Genomic DNA, 23,626 nt, shown 5'->3' on the forward strand with positions numbered 1-23,626 from the left:
TAGTGAAAACACTAAACATTTAGGGCTTTAATTTCTTTTAGTTTCTTTTTATGTTTATTGTTTAATCAGGACAGAGAAACATGGAACATTTGCAACAGCAATATTCAGGTCAGTTTAAGATCTTGGTATCGCTGAAATATAGGTCAGCAAAAACTAAAGATGTGGGTACAGCACTTTAGGACTAATTTATGTTCATACATACACATATACACACTTCCCAACTCCCTATAGCTATTTTAACTATGTCTGCAACTAAACTGAAATAGAAGGCAGAAACCATGCCCATACTAAGACAGCCATGTAGCAAAACTGAAGGTAGCTGCAATCAGTGCTGTCTTAAAGATGGGAAAAAAAGTGCTGAAAGGAACCATAGCTATGCTTGTTGTAAGCAAAAAGTTATTTTAACCAAATGACCTTCCCTTAATTTAATCTTTAAGCATCATTAAGTTTTACATATTCTTAAAGCCTAAGATACAATTTTTTAACAACCTACTTGCAGTTCCAACCTAACTGGCATTCTGGAGAATGCCAGTGTCCAAAACTTCTACAGGACGATGGAGTATCAACACATTAAAAACTAGGTTTCTAGACAAGTTAAGAAAAACACTCATTTATTCAAACTGAAAAATCTTACTTGCTCTTTCAAAACAACAGGCTACGGGAATATTGAATGCAAAGCAAAGCAGATTAGTCTGAAATACTCTGAATTTTCTGCTTGACATTACAAATCTTTCTTTTCATATTGTAAATCATTAAGAGCATGCGGACAGTAAAGAAACTGTCTTTAGAGTGATGTCTGCAGACATCAAAAATCTCCTAGGTAGACATCTTCATTGTGACAAGTCTTCTCACTTCCTCTGAAGGGAATGAACGAACAACCATGGGAGGAATTGAAGCAACAGAAAATTATTCCAAAGATAAAACCCTGAGAGCATAAAATACTTGTGCTGTCTGAATAAAACCCCCAGAAGAAACAGAATAGTTTACCTTTCCCTTTGAAAAGTTGCTTTTTCTCTCTCAAGCATGAAAACACTCTTCAATTCAAGAATGTTTGCAAAATAGTGACTGAAGTGCATACAGTGAAATATGTAGAGAAACTTACTTCAAAAAGTACTGCACCTCGTAGAAATCTTTTAAGTGCACCAATGAAAAGACTCAATTTATCTCTAGGAAATAACAAAACTAACAGATGATATCCCAATCAAATGAAAGGGTTTTTGTTTTTTAAAAGATGTTTTATTTATATATTTTAAAAAGGCTGGAGGAATTAGTGGGAACAGAAACGAAAAACCAGGGAGTCACTGGTATAGATTGCAGTGTCTAGATTCACTGGTGACAACAGCAGATCATGTGTTCAGAGCAAGTTGGTCTGAATGTAGCATGTTCCCTGGGCAAAGGGAGAGCCTCTTTCCCCTTTAAAAGGCTAATGCAAAAAGTTATCAATGTATTTCAAGCTAAGATTCAGCTTTCAGAAGGCAGTTTTACTGTCATATAAAGCAAGGGAAAAGGATTTTGCCGCCTCCTGCTCCTGAATCCCTTCCTTCAACTCTTCTTTCCACTTCTTGTGATGGGAAAGCAATGCACTTCCTGCCTCTGGGAGGTTCATACTCTACATATGTTATACCCTACTATTTCAACAGCAGGCACCAGCAGTTCTCCTCCAAAGAGATTTAAACATAGGAATCAGTTGAATAGTGTATTATGAAAGTATAAGCTGCACTGAACATTATTTAGAATCAGGTTCTCCACCCTAGTGATAAAACAAATACATCATTGCCTTACTTTATAGAAATTCTCATGAAGTTGTAGTTACCCCCACTATCTGTCAATGTTTAGATCACAGGTGAACAGAATCAACCAAGACTGTTTAAAATGACTACTCTGAACTACGCAAGCAGGCATAGACAGCTCCTAGTTTAATTAAGCATACACAGCACCACTTAGTGGTGAAGATGAAGTCTCCGCTGCCACGAATAAAAAAGTTTTAGCAGTCTTTTTTTCCTGAACATTAAATCTGGCCTGTCTGTTCTTATTTGCCAAAGGCCACTACAGTGCCTTTAAGGAAGAACATCTACCAAGCCAAGGAAGGCCAAGACTGCTGAACCTCAAAGACAGCAAAACCAAAGTCTGCTGAGTATCAAATAGATGCATCCACTTCGCAAAAGTTCCCAGAGTTCTACAGCATTCTGCCACATGGTTTCTGGTGACACAACCTGAAGCAGGGTTGAAACGAGATTTTTTGGCCTGTACTCCAATGAAGAGCAACACCCGTGTTTTACATAGGCTTGTGCCACAAATGAATGGAACAGATACAGAAAAACTACAGGCTGACAGCAACTGACACAATTTTGAAAAATAATTCTCAAAGTCATGCACTTTGGTAACAAAATACAATACTTAACAAAAAAAAGCCTTTTATTCAGAACAAGTTAGTACGTCTTTACAAGAAAGTCATGATTTCAACTTACGAAGTCAGCATTAGCAACGCACCTTTCCTGAAGAGGAAATATTTGTCTTTTATCAAATGTCAAGTGATACAAATAAAAAAAAATAAATCACCCATACCCCCAAAAAGCTCTATTTAGATTATACATAACATGTCTTCATAGATGACAACTGTATTAAATTTATACTTCAGGTCCTTCTCCTCCAGGAACCAGCTATAAAAGAACAAGAATTTTGTGTTAGTGCCATGGATCCAAGTTCTACAAATCCATATGTGACAGTTCTTCCTTTAAAAGACTTTAGCAAATGGAGTCTTCATGGTAGACCACAAAAGTGGTTTATAGATTCATTATTATCTTCCCCTCTCAAAAGAGGAAGCCAGTTACTGCCAAATAGGGACATGTCAAAAAAAGTCAAAAATACAAGGTATGTTTAACACTAAACACGAAAGGAGTTCCTAGATAATGTATGGTATGTTTTTTAATTTAGTTCAGTTGAAGAAGATGATTGTCTTGAAATGCTACAGTTCATTTTTAAAATAACAAAGAACATGCTTCCTTTCAAGAAGTATTTCTCTGATTGCCAATTCTCCTCCAGACTTCTGCTATACTGGGAAGTTGGTTTTCCTCTTCCCAGCTTTTATTGCTAATCAAAGCTTGAAAAACTTGTAAAGAGCTTGAACCCTTCTACAGACAGCGTGAAATAAGTCAGCATAGCAATTTCCCATGAATAAAGTAAAGAACTCAATAGAAGAGGAAATTCATAAGGAAAAATATGAATAAAGGGTATGGTAAAGGGAAAAAAAGTCTAACACTCATTTTACTTGTATTTTCTTAATAACTAGCTGAGCCCTTCTAAAATACAAAGACCTTTGGTGCTTTGGGGACAGAAGTAAGAAGCTTAAAGTACCGTTTTCTTGAGGGAAGATTTGCCCTCAAAAGAGGCACAAGACCCCTAACACAGAAATATGTTTGGATCTTGCTGAATACGTGCACACTAAGAATCACAAGCTTCTGCTTCAAGGGCAATATAACACCAGATCAACTGGTTGGTAATTATTCCACCCCATACAAGAAGTCAGAATATGCACAGCACTTTAAGGATGCAGAACAATAACAATTTTTAAGTCTTTTTTTACTTTGAAATTAAGATAGCATCTGCTCAGACACAGTAAGAAGGAGTGAGGCAGGTAAGACAACAACATGGATATTATTCCCCACTCACACAGAGCAAACAGACTCAAGTCAGTCTTCCTCTTCTCTGCCCTCAAAATTAGGAATGCCCTCATGTAAGAAGTCCAGATTTGATAGTTATCAATGCATGTAAGCAAAAACAACACTGAGTTTGCTTCTGTCGTAAAGTATCTATGAAGCTGCAGAATTCAGTTAGTGATGCATAATCACAGTATTCCTATTTTAGTACTGATTTACACATACCAGCAAGTGATGAACGAAAAACAGCACTTCTGATTTGGTATAGTCCAACAACCCTCCAGATTATTTTTTTTCCAGAGCGTATTAAGGTACAGCTCTCTGCGCATCACATGGTATCACAATGGCCAACTGAGTTAGCAAGCTTTTAAGTATCTGAACTGCTGCAAACATGTTACCTTACACATAAAATAATGGATGAGATGTTGATGTATCCCACGCTACATACTTATGGAGGTAAACACTCATGATTTAGAAGTCACTGTGGTAAACAGCTTGTTCCAAAGCTAAAGTGATCCCACAACAAGAGACCAGAAAAGAATTGACCAAAATAAAATTATGGTCATGCTCCTCTTTCTATGCATTTTGAACTGTAAAATGTACAAAGTACAACAACATGATCACTTCTCCATCATCATTCATATACACAAATGCTCTGGAAGCTACCTTAAGTAGCTCAAGTAGTTGATTTCAACCATTGATGAACAGGAACAGAAAAGAGACGCATGCAGCCTTTTTACAATGACAACTTACCATTGTTATGTTATTTCCATTTAGCAAAATCTGGTCTAGTTTTGTGATTCTTCTACCCTCAGGTGTAATCTCACTGAAATAACATCAGAAAAAGTAAACAAGAGAACATTGTTAAGAGTGACTACAGTTTTGATTAGAGTAACGACACAAATCTATGTATTAAGATGACATTTGCTGGACGTAACAAATAAGTTATTTGCTCTTCAGTGTTATCTTGATACATTGACCACTGAGATAGAGAAAGCTACCAGACAACTAAACAGATCTGTTGAACTTCTCTGCTCAGCACAAAAACATACAGTTCTACCCTCTAAACCTTGGCAATTTCTTCAATACCACTGATACTCAAAATAGGTTTCAGATAGCAACACTGCATGACAAACTAAAAAAATACTTAATCCTTATGTCTGCTAACTTTTAAAATCTTTAGACATTAAGGAAATGCAAAAACAAACAAGCAAATAAACTGCTAGAGACATCAACACAGAACCTATGCTAAATTAATACTACAAATTAGGAACTTGATTAGAAGCGTTCACTGAGATAAATCATGCAAAAACTGCTCTATGACATAGTTGTACTGAAAAGATCACCCTCTACAGTTCAACTCTGAGATATAAACTACTCAGTTTACAAATCTTCATGAAGTATGAACACTCAGTTCACAGATCTTATACCATATTTTTTCCTCAGGAAACCGAAGTTTTAATAGCAACAAGATGCAAAAATAACACTTACAATTCTGTAACATCTTCTAACACCATATCTGAAAGTCCAGTTTCAAGGAAAATAAAGCACAAATTTTTTAAGTCAACATACTTAGTTATTTTCATTTTACACTACACTATAAATTTGAATCCAGAAAATAAAAAAATCAGAATACACTTAATCCATACAGAAGGGTTCTACCCAACAAACTCAATACTCCCAAAGACAATAAATGAATTGAGCTTAAGCATAAAGCTGATGGTTTTAAACATATGCAAAGGATACTGACAAAATCATCAAATCCTAGAAGCGTTCCAACAATTTCTTTATCACTCTTCATCACGATATGAATGCGAGAGCCTATACATTTATCCACAAGTTCTGCAAATTAAAAAAGAGAGGTGCAAGAAGTTATTTTAAGCGCACTTTTAAGACAAAAATCCTACCATCATGATGGCTGAAAGGTAATTCGCAGGGACACTAATAAAAAATATTCACATACACAAAAATACATATAAAATGAAAAAAAAAAGCTATTTCCTTGCACATGTTACTATTATTGCATAAATAAATTTTTAAGTTGATATACTGGAATAGCGCATATACATTCACATTAGTGAAGACGCATTATTGTTACTAGTGTATATTTAACTAGTTCCTAGAATCATTGAATCATTAAGGTTGGAAAAGACCTCCAAGCTCACCTGGTCCAACCATACCCCTACCACCAATGTCACCCACTAAACCATGTCCCTCAGCACCACGTCCAACCTTTCCTTGAACACCCCCAGAGACGGTGACTCCACCACCTACCTGGCCAACCCGTTCCAATGCCTGGCTGCTCTTTCTGAGAAGAAATGTCTCCTCATTTCTAAACTGCACTTCCCCTGGCACAGCTTGAGGCCGTTCCCTCTAGTCCCATCACTAGTTACCTGTGAGAAGAGGCTGACCCCCAGCTCCCCACACCTTCCTTTCAGGTAGCTGTAGAGAGCAATCAGATCTCCCCCGAGCCTCCTCTTCTCCAGACTAAACAACCCCAGTTCCCTCAGCTGCTCCTCACAGGACTTGTGCTCCAGGCCCTTCACCAGCCTCGTAGCTCTTCTCTGGACATGCTCCAAGGCCTCCATGTCCTTCTGTAGTGAGGGGCCCGAAGCCGATCGCAGCCCTCGAGGCGCCCTCCCGCCAACCGCTCCCGCCCCATTCAAACCTCCCGCCCGGCAGCCCGCGAGCAGCCCCCGCCTCCCCGTCGAGGGCAGGAGAGCCGCCCCCGCCACTACCCGCCGGCTGGCAGCCGGCACGGAGCGGCAGCCCGAGGGCAGCACCGCGGCAGCGACATGGCGGCGGCCGCGCTCACCGAGTGGCAGGAGCTGCGACGGGTTGCTGGTGGCGTTGGCCGCCATCTTGCCGCCAGGCCTGGCCAATCGCTGCCGGCCTCCCGCGCGGAAGTGCAGGGCCCTCTCGGGGAGGCCGCCCTCTTGGAGCCGGCCAGCAGACGTGAGCAGCTGCCCGCAGAGCCATCGTTCGCGGCCCCAAAACTCGTTGTTGTTCTAATTGGTGTTTGTCCTAATTAGCCCGGTGGTAACGCGCTTCTGTGCCTTCGTTCACCGTAAGGGAGGCGGATGGCGCTTCACGTTGAGGTGATTTTTTTCCTCACACGTTTCACAAAGTGAAAAAGATCGCTTCGATTTTCATTCTCTTGTTTAATCACAGAATCATAATTAATGGGTATTTCCCCCTATTTTTACATTCATAAGGCTTCTACCTTTGTAAATGCTACCTAGATTCTTAAATTTTGAGACAGTCATCGTATCTCTGTCCAGTTGTTACTTTCCTTGTCATTTCTCTCTGTTTATTTTACAGAAGTTTCCAAGCAGGAAATCCTAATCCCACCCAGTGCCATAATCACTGCCATGTACAATTCCTTTTTCCTAACATTAAAAAAAAAAAAAAGCCTCCAAACAGGAAGTGAGATTGCAATCAGCAAGAAATTAGTTACAAGCCTCAATCCCAAATCAATGATTCATTTATGCTTTTCTCACACAGAAATTTGAAAATATTTATTTTTTTAGTCGCAAGCTCGTCTCCACAAATTCACAATTTCTTCCTTCAGGAAGCTGGGCTATACCTAACAAGTAACAGTGGATCTCCCAGCTGCCACAGGCACTGCCCAGGCCTGATGCTACTTCTAGACATAAAACCCACTGCCTGTGTAAACTTTATCCACCTCAAAAAGCTGACGACTCCTCGTTACTGTTGTGAAATTCAGAAATTCAGATTTCAATCAAATTCTGATTATTGTGCTAATGTTATAATAGCTGGCGGTTGTAAAGTAAATATTACCAAGTGAAAAGAACTATATATATGGTTGAGTTTCTATTGATGTTTGTTAGAAATGCATTTCTAAGAGCTTTTGTTTCACTGCAGTTCTCTCTTCCTATTTTTTTTTTTCATAAATACACACTGTGAGCTGTGAAAAAGACATCAGTTTTCCTGAAACAAGCTGATGTTTTCAGTCCAACATTTAACATTTTTATGGCCTTGGTGAGAAAGAAAATTTCAAGCAGTGGAAAAAAAAAATCTAATAATATATTCAGAGAAGCAATAAGCCATGATTACTCAGCAGTATCATTGAGATGCCTCTAGAATGCAAAATCCATAGCTGTGAGAGTGATGCCAGACTGCCCTTTCTTCAATGAACCAAGTAGGAGCTATAAGTACCCCCATGCATCTTTTTTGGTATATCTCATTGCTGCAGGAGATAACGGCTAGTATTTAATACTTTTTTTTTTTTTTTTTAAGTATACTAAACATCATGAAAATAAGTTACAGAATAAAACCCAGTAAGAAATCATTTGCTTGCCAATGCTGAATTGTTCCTTGTAGCTTATCCTTTGTTCCCTAAAGTATATATTTTATATAATGGAACTGCTATTGAAGCTGAGGAACAATACATAATTACACACTTTATTGTTATAATTTGAGCCTCTGGGTATTGTGTTAGTGATGAGATATTATTTGAGCACTATTCTTTTATAGTTCCTTCAAAAAGGATATCTTCCTCTGATTTCCACAGAGAATCTTAATTACTAAGGGCACGATCTCTAGCGAACGCCGTCGGTTTGAATAAACAGAGCTGAATCATAAGAAAGGTTAATGAGGGAGTACGGCCTGGGTGCAGTGAAATAAATTTCTCATTTTTCTCTCACACTGCATTTGCGTGTGCTCCTGGACAAGTCTTTGAACTATCTCCCTCGGGATCTAGCAATAAATGTTTAGCAGCAGGACAGTTCTGATAGCAGAAACGTCCCTTTTGCTCATTTCCAACCTTCAGCAACTGAGCTGACCTAGGCGGATTAAAACCTGCTCAGCCACCATTTCGCCCTGCCCTTAATCTGCACGGGTTCAACTCGAAACGACGGAGGCCAAGGATATACCGCGCTCTGCACTTTCAAGGGGTCTTTGAGAAAAAAAAAATAACAATACAGAGAGGAGCTGGTCGCTGCTGGGACCTCACCGGCAGGCGACTTGGGGGCTCCTCAGAGAGGCGACTGAGAGGAGAGACGAGCCAGAGAGAAGTATCGGGAGCCAGAGAAAGGCTGGGCTCTGCGAGAGATTTTCTTAACTTTTAATACACTGAAATAAAATTTTAATAAAGTGAAATTTTAATGAAATGAAGCATTTTCTCCTTAGCGCCTTCGAGGAAGCCGGTGGGCTCTGTAGGGCCGCCTCCTGATGCAGGGCGGCGCCCGCTCCCTCCCGCCGCCCGGGGGCGGCCATGGCGCGGGGGGCCGAGGGCGGCGCCGCTCCGCCTTCCCCGGCCGGGCGCTACGGAAGCGAAGGCGGCAAGGGCCGGGTCCCCGTCCCTGCCGGCCCCAGGGAGCCGGGAGGCGGAGCGGAGAGCCCGGCCGGGCGGCAGCCTCCGGGGCAGCCATCGCCGGAGCTCCATGGAGAAGCGCGGCGCCCCGCCACCGCGGGGCCCGGTGCTACACATCGTGGTGGTGGGCTTCCACCACAAGAAGGGCTGTCAGGTGAGGGGGCGCGGGTGCCGCCCGCTTCGCCGCTGCCTTCAGCCTTTTGGGGTCGGGTTTTGGGGTCGTTCTTCAGCCTCGGGGCCGTTAGCGCTGGGTGAGCTGGCTGCGTGACTCTGCTTAATGCCCGAGCCAGGCGTGGGGCAGGGTGAGGGCCGGCAAGGGGAAGTCCTACAGCTCGCCCCACACACACCCCACACCCCCCCATACACGCCCCACACCGCCCCGAAATCCCCACCGCCGCCCCAGGAGGCCCAGAGGAACGGGGCCGGGCGCGGGGCGGCCCCCGGAGGGCAGGGCGTTGTAGGGCCACCCGGCCACTTGGCCTGCAGGTAGGGGCTTCCACCTGCTTTTTAAATTATTTTTATTATTTTTAATTCTAAATAGTTTCACTGATTTCATGTAAAGGCTCGGAGGGGGGTTCGAATTTTGATATCTACTGGAAAATATACCTGTTTAATGCATTGTCAGGCATCTAAAAGGAAAAAAAAAAGTTCCCTACCTTCTCTTCCTGGCAGTCCAGGCTTGTGATACCATTTTGAGCTGTTAGAGGAAAAAAATTCTATATAAACAAACTTCTGTATAAACCTGACGTGCCCGGGTTACAGATCCCTACTTGATTTAAATAAGCTTTTTGTCTCTTCACCATTTTTCTTAAATATTTGACTGCTTCATCTGAAAAGTTAGGTAGAAAAATTTTAAGTCAGGTAGAAGAATGCTCTATATTTCATGTTTATTTTATGCTCTTGATTATTTTTTTTTTCATTATTTGTTTTCTGAAACAAAAAATCTTAGCAGGAAGGTGTTTTTTTTTGGGGGGTGGGGTTCATGTATATAGAATTGTATTTCAAACTAAATAACAGGTATTCAAACACTTTTTAAATGTTATATTAAGAAATCTGGTGTTTAAACTTCTAGAGTCATTACGTATTTTATGACGGGACAGCCAGCGTTTTATGGCTCTGGAAGCCTGAATAAATCCTGCACTCTGCTTAGGAAAGTAGTGGTATGTTAAGAAATTTACATAACTTTAAGATGATGAATAACTGTTCTCGTCATGTGGCTGCTGGTTTGTTTTTTAAATGTGGTTAAGTTCCAAGGTAACTTTGAACACTTAGACTTTCAATTTCTTAAGTGACAAATAACCCTTGAAATCAGGTTTGTTACCAGCTAAGTCTCCAAACATAGCTGCTTTGTTATTAGCACAGCAGATAGAGAGGATGGTGGACTTGACTTGCTGAGAGTTGGCGAGCCTAGCAGCCTTTCTCCTAAGCAGATAGCATATGAAGTGGCAGCCAGCATTGTTGGAGTGACCGAAAATGAATTTTGTATCTTGAGCTTCTGACTTACATTAGTAAATGTTAATCTGAATCTATTTAACATATATAAATGTATTATTTCCCCTTCTATTTCCATCCCCTTTCTTTTTTCTCATTAGCTAAGCCTTAAAGATTGTATTTCAGTGTTTCGGTGGGTATGGCTCCCCACTAGGATTTTTCTTGTGGGTTTCTTGAAGGGTGTTTTTTGAAATGGTTTGATACATTTCAGTTGTTGGAGAACCAAATGATCTGGTTAAGATAGCACTGCTACAGCAACATGTTTCAGCATTCCTCGAAGCTCTTTTGAAAGTGAGAGAGGGCAGACCAGTCTTTTTCTTGGAGCATTCTGTCTTTACAAAACTTGCAAAAATTATTGCACATTATTCTACGTGCTGGTTGTTGTCTGAGAATTTGTTTTAACGTGAAGTCATTTTGTACAAGGTACCAAAGGGTTAAATTAGTGTTCGTTAATGCTTCAGTAAATTAAACAAGCTCAGGATAGTAACATGTAAAACAAATGATCATACCACAGAGCCTGAAGCTTAAGTGCAATAAATCTGTTTTTTTGAGAGTCTGCATGGTTTTGTAATGCATCCTTTCTTCTCAGGGCACCCAGAGGTTGTTTGCATGTGGATGTTTGCAGGATCAGTTTCTAGATATAATTAGATTGTTTTAGCTGCAAGGTTTACAATATTTATCAAGTCACTTCCTTGTCATAGACTGTTAAGAGTTGAACATTAGTTGGGGGTCTGTAGGAGGAAGCATGTTTATGCCCACGTCTTGTTGGCTGGTTAAGAAAAAAACCAAAACAACATAGGTTGGAGACAAAAGTACATGTGGCTTTTGTTGCTTCTGTTTTTCTTCTGGAGTCTGTATTTCTTTTCTTGTAATATTATGCGGCGTTGGTGCAACAGCAAACCCATAAATTGATAACACTGAATTTTACCATGATGCCAGTAAAAAGCTTTTAGAGCTAAGTTTTCAGGTGTTGTCAAAAAATGGATGGGAAGATCTTTGAGCCAAAGTCATTTTTGAAAACTATTTCAAGAAATTAATTGGAGAATTTGCAGAGGAAGATAGCTGGGGAAGGGGAAGCTGGCACAGGGGTAAGAACCGCAGCAATGTAAAGAAAATTGTTAGGACCATAAACAGCCAAACTTTGTGAAGGAAATCCAACTGCAGCAGTCCTCAGTCACCTAAACATAAAAAGAAGTGGGTGAGGGAGGTCAGTATGCAGAAAGGGAGATTTATTTTTTTGAATCATGCAGAGTATCTTCAAACAAATCCTTTGTCTCCATTTCCAGTAGTAGTAATGATATCAAGTATGAAAGTAAAGATGGGATGAGGAAGCAAAGGCTAAGTTCTGTTGGGTTGATTGAAGGAATTGGATCACTTGTTTCAGAACTTAGGAAGAACTGATCCAAGGAACTGGAGCCCTAAGAGCAAGACTTAAAGATATGCTACCTCTGACTTAGCAGATTTGTTACTGAAATACAGAAAGCGTGTCCTAAAAGAAGGGGAGGCAGGGAGCTGCGCAGCTATACCCTGATGAGCTTCATCAGTAGTATGCAAGGCTCTAGAGAATTTGCAGAGGAAAGAATTTAATTAACAGTATGAAAATAAGTGGAATGAGCCCTATGTGGATTCACTAAAGATAGATCGTGGCTAGCTGACCCGCATCTTTTATAAGAATTAGTGGTTGAATGAATTACTTTTCTCTGTAAAAGAAATATAGAAGATTTAGTCTCCCTGGAATTTGATAACGTATCACACAAAATAAATCATTTTTTTAAGGTGGAGATGCTGGAGAATTAGTACAAGAGCTAGAACTTGTGTAAGGATCAGTATGAAGAAGAGGAAGCAGCAACAGATTTGTGTCAGAAGAGGAACTGCTGATGTGAAAGGTGCTTGCAAGTGGTGTTTCTCAAGACCGACTTTGGAGCGTCATGAGTGGCCGTGGCAGCATGTACACAGTAAAATCTAACAGTGATGACCAAACTTGAGAAATTGTGCAAGAACTGGATGATGTTGAGTGCTGGCATGATAGAAATGGGGTGATACGAAAGCATGCAGAAGGAATGAATAATAACTATGTATGCTTGGGAATTAACATTAGGAGACTTCAAGAAGAGGAAAGAAAACTGCATATGATCAAGGATAAGCCACAAAAGTGAGATGATTTGGAAGAACGGTTACAACGATGTAGTTCTGTAATGTATTAATTATTATACATCAATAAATGCATTCTGATGCGTCTTTCAGAAGAATGAATTCTGATTCTGTCACTTCCAGGAATGGATGTGATAGTCCTTGGGCAGTCTGTTTTAGAGAAGGGTGATTTAGAGGAGCCTGGCAGGGTAGGCTGATGGAAACAGTTTTTGAGGCTGTAGTGTGATGAACGGTTTCAGCTGTCTCTCACCTACCAGCATGTTCTCCCCTTTCCACCTCTCCCAGCTGCAAAGGAGAGGCAGTTCTGTGGTGAACTGAAACGGGGAACTGAGGTGACAAAAAAGTAAACTTCATTTTGGTAGCTCATATATGTTCTGTTTGGTTCACTGATCTGTTTAGAGTTTGCATCTGCAGAAGGCAGCTATGCTGGCACAAGAGAAGACTAAGGTAGGGGTGAAAAAAGTGTCTCTTGAAAGTAGCGGTCTGAGACTTCTTTTTTTAGTTGTCATGTTTGCTAATGATGTTTGAGGTATTCATTGAACCACCGCATTACACACTGCCATATTCCAAGACCATGTCAGAAAGTGGAAAAATAAGGAGGAAAAAATAACTGCTTGATCTGAAAGACAGCGTTGGCACAAGAACAAATGGATGAGAACTGTCTGTGGACGCATTATAGATTGGATATGAGAAACTACTAATGGTAAAAAGCAAAGTTAGAAAGCAACTTTCAAATGAGAGTAATTCAGACTGTACTTCATGAGTTTAAAACAGAGATCATACAGCTCTCCTGCCTGTAATAACAGCAACTCAACTTTTTTTTTTTTTTTCTGAGAAGGCTCCTTTCAGTTTTATGTTTCCATTTGTGTTCTCTCAACAGTTTTACCAATAAATGCATGTAGAGTTAGGTGTTTTGACAGGTTTCTTGATCACAGTTGTTTTCATCAGCTGACTCCCCCTCTGACAATGTCTTTGGGAATGAGGGGGATAGAAATACAAATGTGGTGTAAAGCTGGTGTGCATCTAGGTGTATAGCTTAAAAATGAGTATTTTAACTCTGGCATTTTAGATTCTCTGCATGCAATTGCCTGTAATAATGGAAGTAATTAGATTCTGATGCATTCTTAGACAAGTCCTGTTCTGGTTAGACTTTGATCGTCTGAAGTGTACAACTGTACCTGTTGTTCAATTTAAAGCTAAGTATAAGAAAAGATTAAGCTATACAGCAAATCATTTTATGTGCACTTTGGAAGTATATAGGGACATACTTTTTCTTGCACAGACTTGAAAAAAATCCATATACATTTGTTTACAAAAAGCGAAATTCAAAGGATCAGTCCATTTCTGTGTGCCTTTTGATTCATAGCATGAGTGTGATGATGGTTGTCCTGTGTGCTCTTTTCTGTTAGGCTGTGGGTCCTTTTTCCATGTGAAGTAGCATTATGTAAGGAAAAAGTTAAGACTTGCTGTGCTTATGTTGTTCGGTCTGAAGACAGTTTCCCATGTAGTTGTTAAAAACTTAGAGATGCTGCTCACTGTGAAGATGGCTTTATGCTGTGTGAAAGTAACATGCTGCTTTTTCAAAGTAGAAAGTATATATAGATATATATATTTTAAGGAGTTTTCTCTAGCAAAGTATTGAGTAAGCTTTCAGGGAAGTTGTATGCTTATGTCTGTTTATGCTAGCAGGTCCCTAACCTGCTTATTTGCTCCTATTAGCTATTGAATTATGTTGTGATAGCAATGAAATACTCAAAAAAAATGCTGTTTGATCTCTCTCTTTGTCAAAGAGACGATGGAGTTATAGCAGTGTGCTTATGGAAGGGGAGGAGAAGCTTGGCTGGAAAGCAGATCCATATAGTATTTGACATGCTCTCAACCAGCCCATTAAGGAAAGGAATGATAATTTGCTTGAAGCATGCATTGTGATGAGTTTCTTTCCTTTGAACGTACAGGCTGACTTTACGGGAACCTCTGTAAGTGCTTAAATAAAATAGCAGAAATCTTGAAATATGCAGAGATCTTGGGTAGTATTCATTCAATCATGATCTTCATTCATCTGAAGTGAAATGACTAAAACAATAAATAGTCAAAAAAAAGTTGCTTTTTTGATACCTGTTTGGTATCAAAGGAGAGGAGTGGCCTAAATAGAAATGAATAGCAAGCATAGCCCTTCATCATATGTAGTTGCTTATCATGTCCATTAATGGAAAACATACTATTTTAATTTGGTAGCAGTGTCTATAAGCTTCTCTTGTACAGGATACAAGTTAATGGAGCCCTGTGGAGGAAAATTTCGCTTGTTTTAAACAAACTCTGGATATCGATTCACTGTGATCCCACAAAAAAGTGCTAACCATAATTATTTCTTTTCTACTTAGATTTTTATGCCTTACAAGGCTCTAACCGAATAGTAGCTAGTTCTTGATTAGATCAGTTTGTTTAGTTGCTCTACTATTTTATCTAAAAAAAAACAGGGAAAATGAAATTCTTTAAAGATACAGTAAAAAGAAATGGAATGCTAAAAACATTCATGCAAGTGAATAATTAAATCCAGTGCCAGAAATTGTGAAATCAGTAACTAGGCGAAAAAAAAAAAAGTTTACAGGCATAACGTGTCTGATTTTAGATTAAATTCCTAATTTGTCTGCTCAGGTCATCGTTTTTCCTTCTCTCAGCTCCTCACTGCCTAAAACATATCCTTCCTTTGTGTGAATAATACACTTTCTAGTTATAAGAACACAGAGTTCAGGTTAAAGAAAAAGGCAAATATGTTTGCTTGTCTCAATAGTTTATTCTATGCCATAGTAAGCTAGAATGTCTCAAGAGGATTTACAGAAAAAGCCACACAGACAGAAGTGGTTCCACAGTATTTTGTTGTTGGCTTCATACTGTCTCAGCTGTAATAGCTGCACCCCACAATAATGTAATGCTTCTTAGACCTTCCAATAGAGGGTTTGCTGCTAATGTAGACCTGGGAGAAGTACTTTCAGGATATTACATTCCTTACTTAATTGGGAATGCTCTGCATAGTTCTCTGATGAAAAAATTGCTTTTAATGACCTGTGAAATTTGAATGTAAACAGAGGTAAATGTGGGGAAATGAGTTGTGTGAGAGAAATTCTTAAAATTGGTCGTTTGGGCATAAACTGGTTATAGAAGAGCCAGCCACAGAAACAGTGTAAGCTGTTTCGGATTATCTGTAGCTGGTTGGTGCATTAGTTACTGCAGCAGGTTTCTGGTCCAGATCACTGGCTCTTGGTTAGTTCGTGTAGGGTTGTAAGATGTGGATCTCAGGGCTGTTTGTGCTGCTTTTCTGGAGCTGCTGATACTGAATTTCATGGTAGTTTTCAGGAGCTGAAGTGGTAAGTGGCTATTGATTTCAGAGCAAATAAAGAAGGGTCTTCTTTCAGAATCGTATAATGGTTCCTCTCATTACAGATGAAAGATAAAGAACTTGATTTACCTTTACACTTGGCTTTTAATTTTTGAAAGCAACAAATAGTGTGAAATTTGTATTTGTCATATGATAGAGGTCTTTTGCAAAAATCTAATCTGAACGGAGATTGACTGGTAGAAGCATATTGTGTTGAAAAATGGATGTAGAGGTAGATGATCACTTTGTGTAAGACTGAATGAATCATGAGGATTCTCTACCGAAGATCCTGTGTGCTAACATCCTCAGGCAATTTGAGCTCTCTGTATCTGAGTTTTATTTACATATAGCAAGGCAGAAAGATAAGACTGACAGTGTGGGAAGGCTTAAAATATGATGACTACTCCAAAAAAATAATTTTTTGAAATAAAATTAAAGTGAGAACTGATTCTCTGAAGAGAGGGGAAAAAAATGATTTCAGCAAAGCTGGAAAAACTTACAAGAAGGTTACACAGGAGTTGCTGTTAGCCCATTGACTTGTTCTTGAGGATTACATGGTCCCTTTGCTACTCCACTACCTGATCTGGCATAAGAAACCTGACCTTCCATTTGTGCTATGAGGCTTTGAGGCTGTTACATCTGTGTGAACTCAGGCTCTGACCGTGCCAGTGGTCAAGCCTGTAATCTCACTCGCTTGTTTATGAAGCAGTGGGACAAAGCCAGGCTTTTCTTCACGCAGTGTCCTGAGCCGTCTGCCGGTCACTTCTGTCCTTGTACAGTGAGTGGACGTTGCCTGGGGTATGTTCCAAGGTGCTTGAATGTATGGCAAATTGTTCTTACTTACTTAAACAGTGAAATTTCTGTGTTCGGGGGTGTGTGTGCACATTGCAGGGAAAGTACCATGTGTGTCTTTGACTGAGCAGCATGTTACAGTCACTTTTGTTTGCTTGGTATCCTTGTTCTGGAGAATAAGTAGGTCAACATTAGCTGCTATTTTCTGTATGGCATTTCAAAATTAGTATCACAGACTTAGCAGTGGACTATCATAAATACAGAAGTGCATATTGTCTTGGAATCCCAAAGTTTGTCTGAAGGACCTTTAAAATGTTTTTGAGTATTTTAACTTTTTCATGTAAACATGATGTCTACTTTTTCCTAAGTATCGTGCAACTTGCATGTCTAAGTATGTTTCTTTGTCGACTGTGCTTGAAGATCAGTCCTCCTGCCTTGACTGATTGCGTATTCTATTCCTAGCATACAAATAAATTTTAAGATCAATGATGAAACAACTGATACAAAATTTTTAGAAAAGGTCCTGAATATGTTTTGATATTTTAGAGGAAGAATGCACTTTAAGAGGTCTTACCTTCTTGAATTATGTATGTTCTCATCCTGTAATTTGAGAGTTTCAAGTACTTTAGCTACAGAAGATAATTCTTGTTGAGATCTGCAGAAATCGGCACATACAGTGTCCTGATCAGTCAGTGCACATGGCCTATTTTTATTTGTACCTGGAGAGCAGCTGAGAGCTAAGGAGATTGTCTTCAATCAGAGTTTTTGCAAGTTATACTTGAATTTGTTTGCAAACTTAGGAGTTGTCTAAGGAATGAGCGAGTTAAGCCTACTGTTTCTATGAACTGCTTGGAGCACTGCCTGTGTTTTCAGGTCTTTGCGTTCTCTATTGTAGCACATTTCCAAGGGGGAAACACTGAAGTCAGTCTTTCAAGTAGGTTCCACATACAGCATTTCTGGATGCATCTTTCTGTTCTTTAGTGAAGGGAACGCTTCTAACCTGTCTCAGTTTGTCTGCTGCCTTTCTTCCAAAACTCTGCTTTATTGGAGAATTGCTTCTTTTTTCTTTTTTGATCTCTTCCAACCCAGCAGTTACTGTGCTGTGCCTGATAGATTTGCTTGATGCTGTCTTTAACAGTGTAAGTGCAGTGTATGCCCTGTCTTTAAAGTCCTTGTGTCTTTTGTTTGGGGGTGGGGGGGAGTGCAGTAGGCAGATATTATGCAATAGGTAATCTTCTCTAGTGATTAAATAAGAGCCTTTTAGAGGAACAACGGAAAAATACCTGGAAAAGGATCTAGGCTGGAATCTACTCAAAGGGTTTTGTTCCCAGCTCTATTGACGATAACCTGTAAACATGAACACAACTCCTTTGTTTCTGCTCCCTGCTTGTAATAATAGTATTTAAACACTTTAACGGAGTGTTATGAGCATGCCATCTCTTACTGGTGTTAATAGCAATAGAATCAAGTATTAAATTTAGCCTATAAACTTTTGAACATTAAATGGAAATATATAGATGAGTTTATGTTCAACACGTAGAAATTCTAACAGAAGCTTTTAGCTTTTATTAGAAAGGCTACTCAAATTTGCACGGAATGTTAATCATTTTAAGTACACAATGCATTGCTAAGTACACTGTAATTGGTATCTGACGCTTCACTTCTGTAAACAATACCACAGATTCTAATCTCTTATGTAGCATTAATGGTGGGTTCCACTCTTTGCATGTCTATGTAATCTGTGTATTTAGTATTTTGTGGTGTTCAAGAAAAATTCCCAGGTATGGTGGATTTTTTTTTTGTTTGTTTGTTTCTTTGCTTAGTTTTTCAAGCTTTAAAGAGATCTGTGCTTTGATATTCTTGCAATTGTTTCTTTGAAGTCCCACACAGGAAATAAAGCATTTCATCCAAGGGCTCTATACTGAGTATTTTCTCCATTGTTGCCCTGATGTGAGTTGAGAAGATTCCTAAATACTTCTTGGCGTTTATATAACACCTGCCATCGTCATCATCATTAGCTTTCATCTTCTGATCTGTCTGTTCTCCGTACATGTCACGACATCCTAGCAGTTACATAAATGGCACTCTGCCAGGAATCTTGACTTCTCTGTGGAATAAATGAATGAATGCTAAATTGGTAAACTGTGTCTTTCTGTACCTCTGTGGCACCTCATATCTGTTTCACAGTGCTTTCAAATAATAGTAGCTTGGCCTCTCGGCACTTTTACAAGGTTGTTAATGTAATTTTTATAATAGTTCCCTGTCCTAATACTACCGTATTATGTGGTTTGTGTATAATTTTGGTAATCCATCTCACAGTGTGTATGTGGTGCCAAAGTATTATGCCTAGGCAGGCACATTGCTTGTAAAAGCTCTCTCAAAGTTGTGCATACAAAAATTGAAGGCAAGTTATTTGCCCGCTATAACATTCTGGGGAATAGGGTACGGGGCTGCCTGGTTCATTAGGATTCCCTAGAGCAGAGCATGTTCTGTGCTTCATGGTGTTGCAGTGTTTCTGTACCTTCTCAGCCTTGTGCTTGGCAAGGAGGTGAATTTGTCCACACTCAGGTTTAAACTGAGTGCTGAAACTCGTAAGTAAGGAGCATGCTAACTAAGAGCTGTTCTGCGCCCATCAGACGTCCTGTGGTAAAGAACCCAAATGCTTGTTGGCTCATACAACAGGGTGATCACTCACTTGGAAAGCATGGGTTCAGCAGCATGTGCCCTATGAATTAGATCCAATGTCTGCTTCCACACTGAAGAGGATGTGTGCTTTGAAGCATGCCGACAGTACTGGTCCCCCCATTTTGCCACTGGGAACCAGGGCATGCAGCAGAGCTGAGGAAGGGATGCACATCTGGGTCTCGGGTGATGGGAGGAGGGAGTTGCCACCAGCCTGTGGAGCTGGGGACATCCTTTCAGAGTCGATGGGTGCAGCTGGTTGTGTGGGTGGAAAACTGGCTGCTGCTGACCCTGCTGTAAACCAGCTGCTGCACTGGGCAGAGGTAGCTGAGGAATACAGCTGTGTGTTACCGTTTTGTTTCAGTAAGGGAGCTGCCTTCTCGGGTACCTTGTACCTGTCACCAACAATATGAAGTTTAACAAGAGCAAGTGCTGGGTTCTGTACCTGGGACGGGGCAACCTTGGATGTGCATATGGGCCAGAGGAGGGGAGGCTGGAGAGCAACCCTGTGGAAAGGGATCTGGGGGTTTTGGTCAACAGAGAGTTGAATGTGAGCTAGCAGTGTGCCCTGGCAGCCAAAAGGGCCAGCCTTGTCCTGGGGTGCATCAGGCACAGCATTGCTAGTCATGCATTGCTGCTCACAGCAGGCTGAGGAGAGGCCTCATGGCGGCCTGCAGCTCCCTCACAAGGGGAGCGGAGGGGCAGGCGCTGAGCTCTGCTCTCTGGGGACAGTGACAGGACCCGAGGGAACAGCATGGAGTTGTGACAGGGGAGGGTCAGGCTGGGTGTCAGGGAAAGGTTCTTCACTGAGAAGGTGTTCAGGAACTGGGACAGGCTCCCCAGGGCAGTGGTCAAAGCAGCAAGCCTGTCAGAGTTCAAACCCTGTGAGTGTTGTCCAAATGCTTCTTGATTTTGGGGTGGTCCTATGTGGAGCTAGTTGAGTTGGGCTCAGTGGTCCTTATAGGTACCTTCCAACTCAGGAGATTCTGTGATTTCATGATCATCCTAAAAGGTCATCCTGTATGAATTGTAACTTATTTTCTATAAGACCACAAAGACTTTTCTGGAGGACACAGAGCTCCCTAGAAAGTCCCCTGGGCTGAAATGGCTGCAGTAATATTGTGCACCTCTTCGGAGGAGCATGAGTACTAAGGTTTCCATTTTTGTTTTTTCTGTTTATGTTTCAAGAGCCCTATAGTAAAAATTGTACTAACCTAGTTAGTTTTTGAAGCAAACGTAGATGGTTTTCTTGTGCACACGTAGCACTACAAATGGTGTCTTGGAGCTTGTGTTGCTCTATAGCTTTGTGATGGGGGAACATGAAGAAGTTTTAGGAACTGGAAGGATAGAAAACACAGTGCCCTATCTCTTTCTGATATATAGATTTCCCTTCGCTGTTTCCATGTGTGTGTGTAGAATACTCTTTTCAGATATGTGTATACATAAATATATGAATATGTTGTTAGAGGTCATTATATCTCTGTATTTTAATATTACAGCAGAGGTGGTATTGTTTTACAGGTTGTCTAATCAGCCTGTAGATCTTGATCTGTTGGTTCTGTCATACATATGAGGAAAATTTGTCATTTAAATCTGGCTAAATTGTGATTTAAGTTGTTCTCAATGCTGAAAGACAAACTATGTGCTTAAGAGTTTTGTTTGGCTGAATGGTGCAGTTGTTATGGTGACTCAGATAAAATCATTGGTGTACTGGTTTTCTCTGTCTGTGCTAGAATTAAGATATCAGAAAAACTTCCTTCAAAAATCCCAGCTTTCAAATACTGGCTTATTTGAAATGAGGGATCAATTTTCATGTGTCATTTTAATTTGTTGTTTTGTTGTGTGTGGTTGTTTGTTTGTTTTTGTCGCTCCTGGTTAGTAGTATCCTCAATATTCAACATCCTTTTACTTTTCTTATTCTTTTTCTGCTTAAGTGAGATCTGAAGAGCTGGTATCCTAGACATGAATTGAAATTATTTATGACTGTAATTAGTGTTTTTGCCAGTCTCCTTCTCTTCATATGAAACAGTTGTTCTACCTGTTGATGCAGTACAAGCAATGGAGAGATCATCAAAGCAATTTTTTTCCTAGAATGGAGTAGGTTCACTCACTGTAAATTAAGTTCTGCAACTCAGTAAAAGCTTTTTTTTCATTTAATCTTTGTTTCCTTTTTTCATTTTGTACTGCCATTTAAAATAATTAAGGTTTTTGAAGAGAGCTGAACTTAAATCTTCTCCTTGTTGAACTAATGGAAGAACTTGACAGAATCACCAAATGGTCGAGGTTGGCAGGGACCTCTGAAGATCATCTAGTCCAACCCCCCGCCAAGCAGGATCACCTAGAGCACATTGTGCAGCATGGCATCCAGGCGGGTTTTGAGTATCTCCAGAGAAGGAGACCCCACAACCTCTCTGGGCAACCTGTGCCAGTGCTCACAGTAAAGAATTGCCCTCTCATATTGAGCTGGAACTTCCTGTGCTTCGGTTTGTGCCTGTTGCCTCTCGTCCTGTCGCTGGGCACTACTGAAAAGAGACTGGCTCCATCCTCTCCACACCCTTCCCTCAGATATCTATATGCATTGATGAGATCTCCCCTCAGTCTTCTCTTTTCCAGGCTAAACAGGTACAGCTCTCTCAGCCTGTCCTTGTACAACAGGTGCTGCAGTCCCAGGATACCATTGGCCTTCTTGGCCACAAGGGCACATTGCTGACTCATGCAACATGAAAACTTATTAGGGACCATGATTTCCTTATTTGTAGCCTGAAGAGAGATCTTTCAAAATACCTCCTTTGAAGAGGAGAACACATATTGTGACAGTAAAGTAGGAAGGGTTAACTTGTAAATGGAGTAGCTCAAACATGGAACAGCAGACTGACTGGAGAGCATGGGAAGTCTGTATTTGTAGTGACTTACCAGCGTTTTGAGTTATTGCTGATTAATGTTCACTGAGGATATAACTGATGCTGTAATTGCTAACACTTGAGAACACTTTTGCAGAGAGGGAAAACAGCCTGACCTGGATATAAAATTCACTGAAAATCAGTGGAGGCTACCTCTCTAATGTATGGGTGTAATAGTAGTAATAACAGTAACAGTAGTGTAATAACATGCAGTTATGTTTTGAAAATTCCTCTTTTATCCAAGTCCTTTTTTAACCTCCCCTCTGATTGTGTACTCATAATCTAGTACAAGACAACATCAATGCATTTGTGCAAAGAAAAACTCATCTTAGTTTCTAAACATAAGAACAGAAATACAATTTTCCTTCCCTGCATTCATCTATTATTACTGTGAATAATGCGAGATAGCAAATGTCTAGTGAATTTAAAGAGGGGGAACCAAAACAGATTGCCTAGTCTTTTTTTTCTTATTCCCCAAACAAGAAAAGATTGTCTATTTGCATCCAAACTGTTAGATACAATACAAACCGCATACAAAAGGTTAATTAACGTAGCAGAATTACAGAAAGATACAAATGTCAATTCCAGAAACTTGATTGTCCTTCAGTTTAGGTTTTTCTTGTATTTTATTTTAGCTTGGTAATCCACAGAAGTTGAAGTATTTTGTGTGGTGCAGTTATTTATTTCTCCACTCAGTCATGACACAGTAGACTGTATTGATTTTTGTTCTGAAATCCGTCATTGGCAGTCTGCATACAGAAGATGACAATTGGAACAGGCAGAAAGCATTGCCATCAAAACCCCTTGACAGGCATAATCAATATTTCTAGCTGTAATGAAGATCCCTGACACTTGGAAGAGTAAGAAATGAGCAGAGATTCGGGTTCATGTTTTATATCGCTTCTTCTGAAGTCTCTGAGGAGTTCAGGTTTTAATACAAATTTTACTTTGAGGAGACTTTTTCAATTTACTTGAAGGGATAAAAGCCTGTAAAATCTTCTCAGGCAATCAACTCAAAAAAATTGTGTATGTATTTGTTCCTATTGAATACGGAGCTTTATTACAAAGACTTTTATTTGCAGGCAAATCTCATAATGCATCTATGTATTGATGCCAACCGGGGAAATCAAGTGCGTGTTTAGGCATATACCTGTAGGTAGATTTAGGTAGAGTTCTGTTGTGTTAATTAAATGAAAAATGAGCTCATCTGTCTTCAGTCCATGAAGGGAGGAAAGAACTGTGA

General features: G+C 40.1%; 2 protein-coding genes across 5 annotated transcripts in view; one reads left to right on the forward strand and one right to left on the reverse strand.

Annotated features, from left to right (window-relative positions):
* Nucleotides 1–31: 31 nt before the first annotated feature.
* LSM5 (LSM5 homolog, U6 small nuclear RNA and mRNA degradation associated) lies at nucleotides 32–6,629 on the reverse strand. The gene is made up of 5 exons (XM_080583012.1): nucleotides 6,472–6,629; nucleotides 5,403–5,498; nucleotides 5,148–5,175; nucleotides 4,410–4,482; nucleotides 32–2,660 (listed from the first exon to the last, which is right to left on the reverse strand). The coding sequence occupies exons 1-5, from the start codon at nucleotides 6,515–6,517 to the stop codon at nucleotides 2,628–2,630; spliced, it is 276 nt and encodes a 91-aa protein (XP_080439138.1). The 5' UTR covers nucleotides 6,518–6,629; the 3' UTR covers nucleotides 32–2,627.
* Nucleotides 6,630–8,886: 2,257 nt separating this feature from the next.
* Nucleotides 8,887–23,626, forward strand: part of AVL9 (AVL9 cell migration associated) — a 42,841-nt gene continuing 28,101 nt past the window's right edge. The window contains exon 1 of one of the 4 annotated variants that reach the window (XM_080582978.1): nucleotides 8,887–9,145. In XM_080582978.1, the coding sequence (XP_080439104.1) occupies nucleotides 9,062–9,145 (84 nt within the window). In that variant the 5' untranslated portion in view covers nucleotides 8,887–9,061. Of the gene's footprint in view, nucleotides 9,146–9,186; nucleotides 9,478–12,344; nucleotides 12,369–23,626 lie in introns of those variants that run through there. The other 3 variants (XM_080582975.1, XM_080582976.1, XM_080582977.1) reach the window with 3 other exon arrangements.

Source organism: Anser brachyrhynchus (genome assembly GCF_964034855.1).
Source record: "Anser brachyrhynchus genome assembly, chromosome: 2".
In the NCBI taxonomy this organism is placed as follows: domain Eukaryota; kingdom Metazoa; phylum Chordata; class Aves; order Anseriformes; family Anatidae; genus Anser; species Anser brachyrhynchus.

Bases quoted from the DNA above. Each gene is read 5' to 3' on its own strand.
- LSM5 (XM_080583012.1), bottom strand. From the start codon at position 6,517: ATGGCGGCCAACGCCACCAGCAACCCGTCGCAGCTCCTGCCACTCG. The intron at 5,499-6,471 runs GTGAGCGCGGCC...TTTAATTTGCAG, and splicing joins GTCGCAGCTCCTGCCACTCG to AACTTGTGGATAAATGTATA. The intron at 2,661-4,409 runs GTAAGTTGTCAT...GTTCTTTTATAG, and splicing joins ATGGAAATAACATAACAATG to CTGGTTCCTGGAGGAGAAGG.